This window comes from Oncorhynchus mykiss, chromosome 9, assembly GCF_057628025.1.
Source record: "Oncorhynchus mykiss isolate SJ-2025 chromosome 9, ASM5762802v1, whole genome shotgun sequence".
Lineage (NCBI taxonomy): Eukaryota > Metazoa > Chordata > Actinopteri > Salmoniformes > Salmonidae > Oncorhynchus > Oncorhynchus mykiss.
In genome coordinates, this window is record NC_143030.1 from 8,234,593 (window position 1) to 8,237,092 (window position 2,500).

At 51.8% G+C, this 2,500-nt stretch overlaps 1 protein-coding gene across 1 annotated transcript in view; it reads left to right on the plus strand.

Moving 5' to 3' along the window:
- dysf (dysferlin, limb girdle muscular dystrophy 2B (autosomal recessive)) overlaps positions 1-2,500 on the plus strand; it is a 154,535-nt gene that overhangs the window by 59,961 nt on the left and 92,074 nt on the right. The window contains 3 exon segments of the mRNA XM_090185666.1: positions 452-576; positions 803-909; positions 1,256-1,451. Coding sequence (XP_090041792.1) covers positions 452-576; positions 803-909; positions 1,256-1,451 — 428 coding nt within the window.

Consider the following 2,500-nt stretch of genomic DNA (forward strand, 5'->3'; position numbering starts at 1 on the left):
TCCCGTGGGGTAACAGACTGTGTCTCTTAACAGACTGTGTCTCTCAGGTTGTCACTACTACTACCTCCCGTGGGGTAACAGACTGTGTCTCTCAGGTTGTCACTACTACTACCTGTCGTGGGGTAACAGACTGTGTCTCTTAACAGACTGTGTCTCTCAGGTTGTCACTACTACTACCTCCCGTGGGGTAACAGACTGTGTCTCTTAACAGACTGTGTCTCTCAGGTTGTCACTACTACTACCTCCCGTGGGGTAACAGACTGTGTCTCTCAGGTTGTCACTACTACTACCTCCCGTGGGGTAACAGACTGTGTCTCTTAACAGACTGTGTCTCTCAGGTTGTCACTACTACTACCTCCCGTGGGGTAACAGACTGTGTCTCTTAACAGACTGTGTCTCTCAGGTTGTCACTACTACTACCTCCCGTGGGGTAACAGACTGTGTCTCTCAGGTTGTCACTACTACTACCTCCCGTGGGGTAACGTGAAACCAGTGGTGGTCCTGTCTTCAGAGTGGGAGGACGTCAGGCCACGAATAGAAGCACTCAACATGATACTGGCTATGGTCGACCGACTGGTGAGTACGCTGTGTGTGTGTGTGTGCGTGTGTGTGTGTGTGTGTGTGAGTGTGTGTGTGTGTGTGTGTGTGTGTGTGAGTGTGTGTGTGTGTGTGTGTGTGTGTGTGGATGTGTAGGTTTCGGTGTGCGTGTGCGTGTGTGTGTGTGTGTGTCTGTGTGTATGTGTAGGTTTCGGTGTGCGTGTGTGTGCGTGCGTGTGTGTGTGTAACCTCTGTCTCTCTATAGGAATCTAACCTAAAGGAAGTCCAGTTGGAGCTGAAGTCAGGAAGTGACCTGGAGGAGGTTGAGCTAAAAGTGGTCAATCTATTGGATCAGGTCATCGCTGATTGCAGGTAGGCTATTGGCTGTTTCAAATGCGACTCATATATGTTAGCCAATCCATCGCTTATATTCCATTTTCTATGTGTTTGAATTTTAATAGTCAATATGAACGCTCAATGCTCTTTCCCTCTCTCTCTCTCTCTCTCTCTCTCTCTCTCTCTCTTCTCTCTCTCTCTCTCTCTCTCTCTCTCTCCCTCTCTCTCTCTCTCTCTCTCTCTCTCTCTCTCTCTCTCTCTCTCTGTCTCTGTCTCTGTCTCTCTCTCTGTCTCTCTCTCTCTCTCTCTCGTCTCTCTCTCTCTCCCTCCTTGTCTCTCTCTCTCTCTCTCCCTCCTTGTCTCTATGATTTCTTCCCACTAGGGTGGAGCTACCGTTGTTAGACGACTGGTCTTGTGTAACTCAGTTAGACCGTGCCCTCAGACACCTGAGACTGAATAACCTACAGCAGATAGAAGAGGCTGCCACAGCTCTGAAACATGGACCAGCTACTGACCTGTCTACAGTACTGGACCAAGCTGAGGACTGGGCACTCAGGCTACACACCATGGCTGAGGAGGTTAGTGGGTAGGGTGTCTGACCTCTCTCTCTCCTCTCCTGGCTGAGGAGGTTAGTGGGTAGGGTGTCTGACCTCTCTCTCCTGGCTGAGGAGGTTAGTGGGTAGGGTGTCTGACCTCTCTCTCCTGGCTGAGGAGGTTAGTGGGTAGGGTGTCTGACCTCTCTCTCCATGTATGCTGTTCTACTACTCTGGCATACAAAGACATGCAGTATGAATTCACTCTGCTCTATCCTGTGTCTCCTCTCACGTGTCTCTCCTCTCTCCTGTCTCTCCTGTCTCTCACGTGTCTCTCCTCTCTCCTGTCTCTCACGTGTCTCTCCTCTCTCCTGTCTCTCACGTGTCTCTCCTCTCTCCTGTCTCTCCTGTCTCTCACTCTCTCTCCTCCTCTCTCCTCTCTCCTCTATCCTCTCTCTCCTCTCTCCTGTCTCTCTCTCTCTCTCCTCCTTCTCTCTCTCCTCTCCTCTCTCTCCTCTCTCTCCTGTCTCTCCTCTCCTCATTCTCCTCTCTCTTCTGTCTCTCCTCTCTCCTGTCTCTCTGTCTCTCCTCTCTCCTGTCTCTCTCTCTCCTGTCTCTCTCCTCTCTTCTTCTCTCTCTCCTCTCTCTCTCTCCTGTCTCTCCTCTCCTCGTTCTCCTCTCTCTCCTCTCTCCTCTCTCTCCTCTCTCTCCTCCCTCTCCTCTCTCTCCTCTCTCTCCTCTCCCTCCTCCCTCTCCCTCTCTCCTCTCTCTCCTCTCTCCTGTCTCTCTCTCCTGTCTCTCCTCCCTCCTGTCTCTCCTCTCTCTCTCCTGTCTCTCCTCTCTCCCCTCTCCGCTCTCCTCTCTCTCCCTCTCCTCTCTCCTCTCTCTCCTCTCTCCTCTCTCCTCTCTCCTCTCTCTCCTCTCTCTCATGTTTCTCTTCTCTCCTCTCTCCTATCTCTCCTCTCTCCTGTTTCTCTTCTCTCCTCTCTCCTGTCTCTCCTCCCTCCTGTCTCTCCTCTCCTCTCTCCTGTCTCTCTTCTCTCCTCTCTCCTCTCTCTCATCTCTCATCTCTCCTCTCTCCTCTCTCCTCTCTC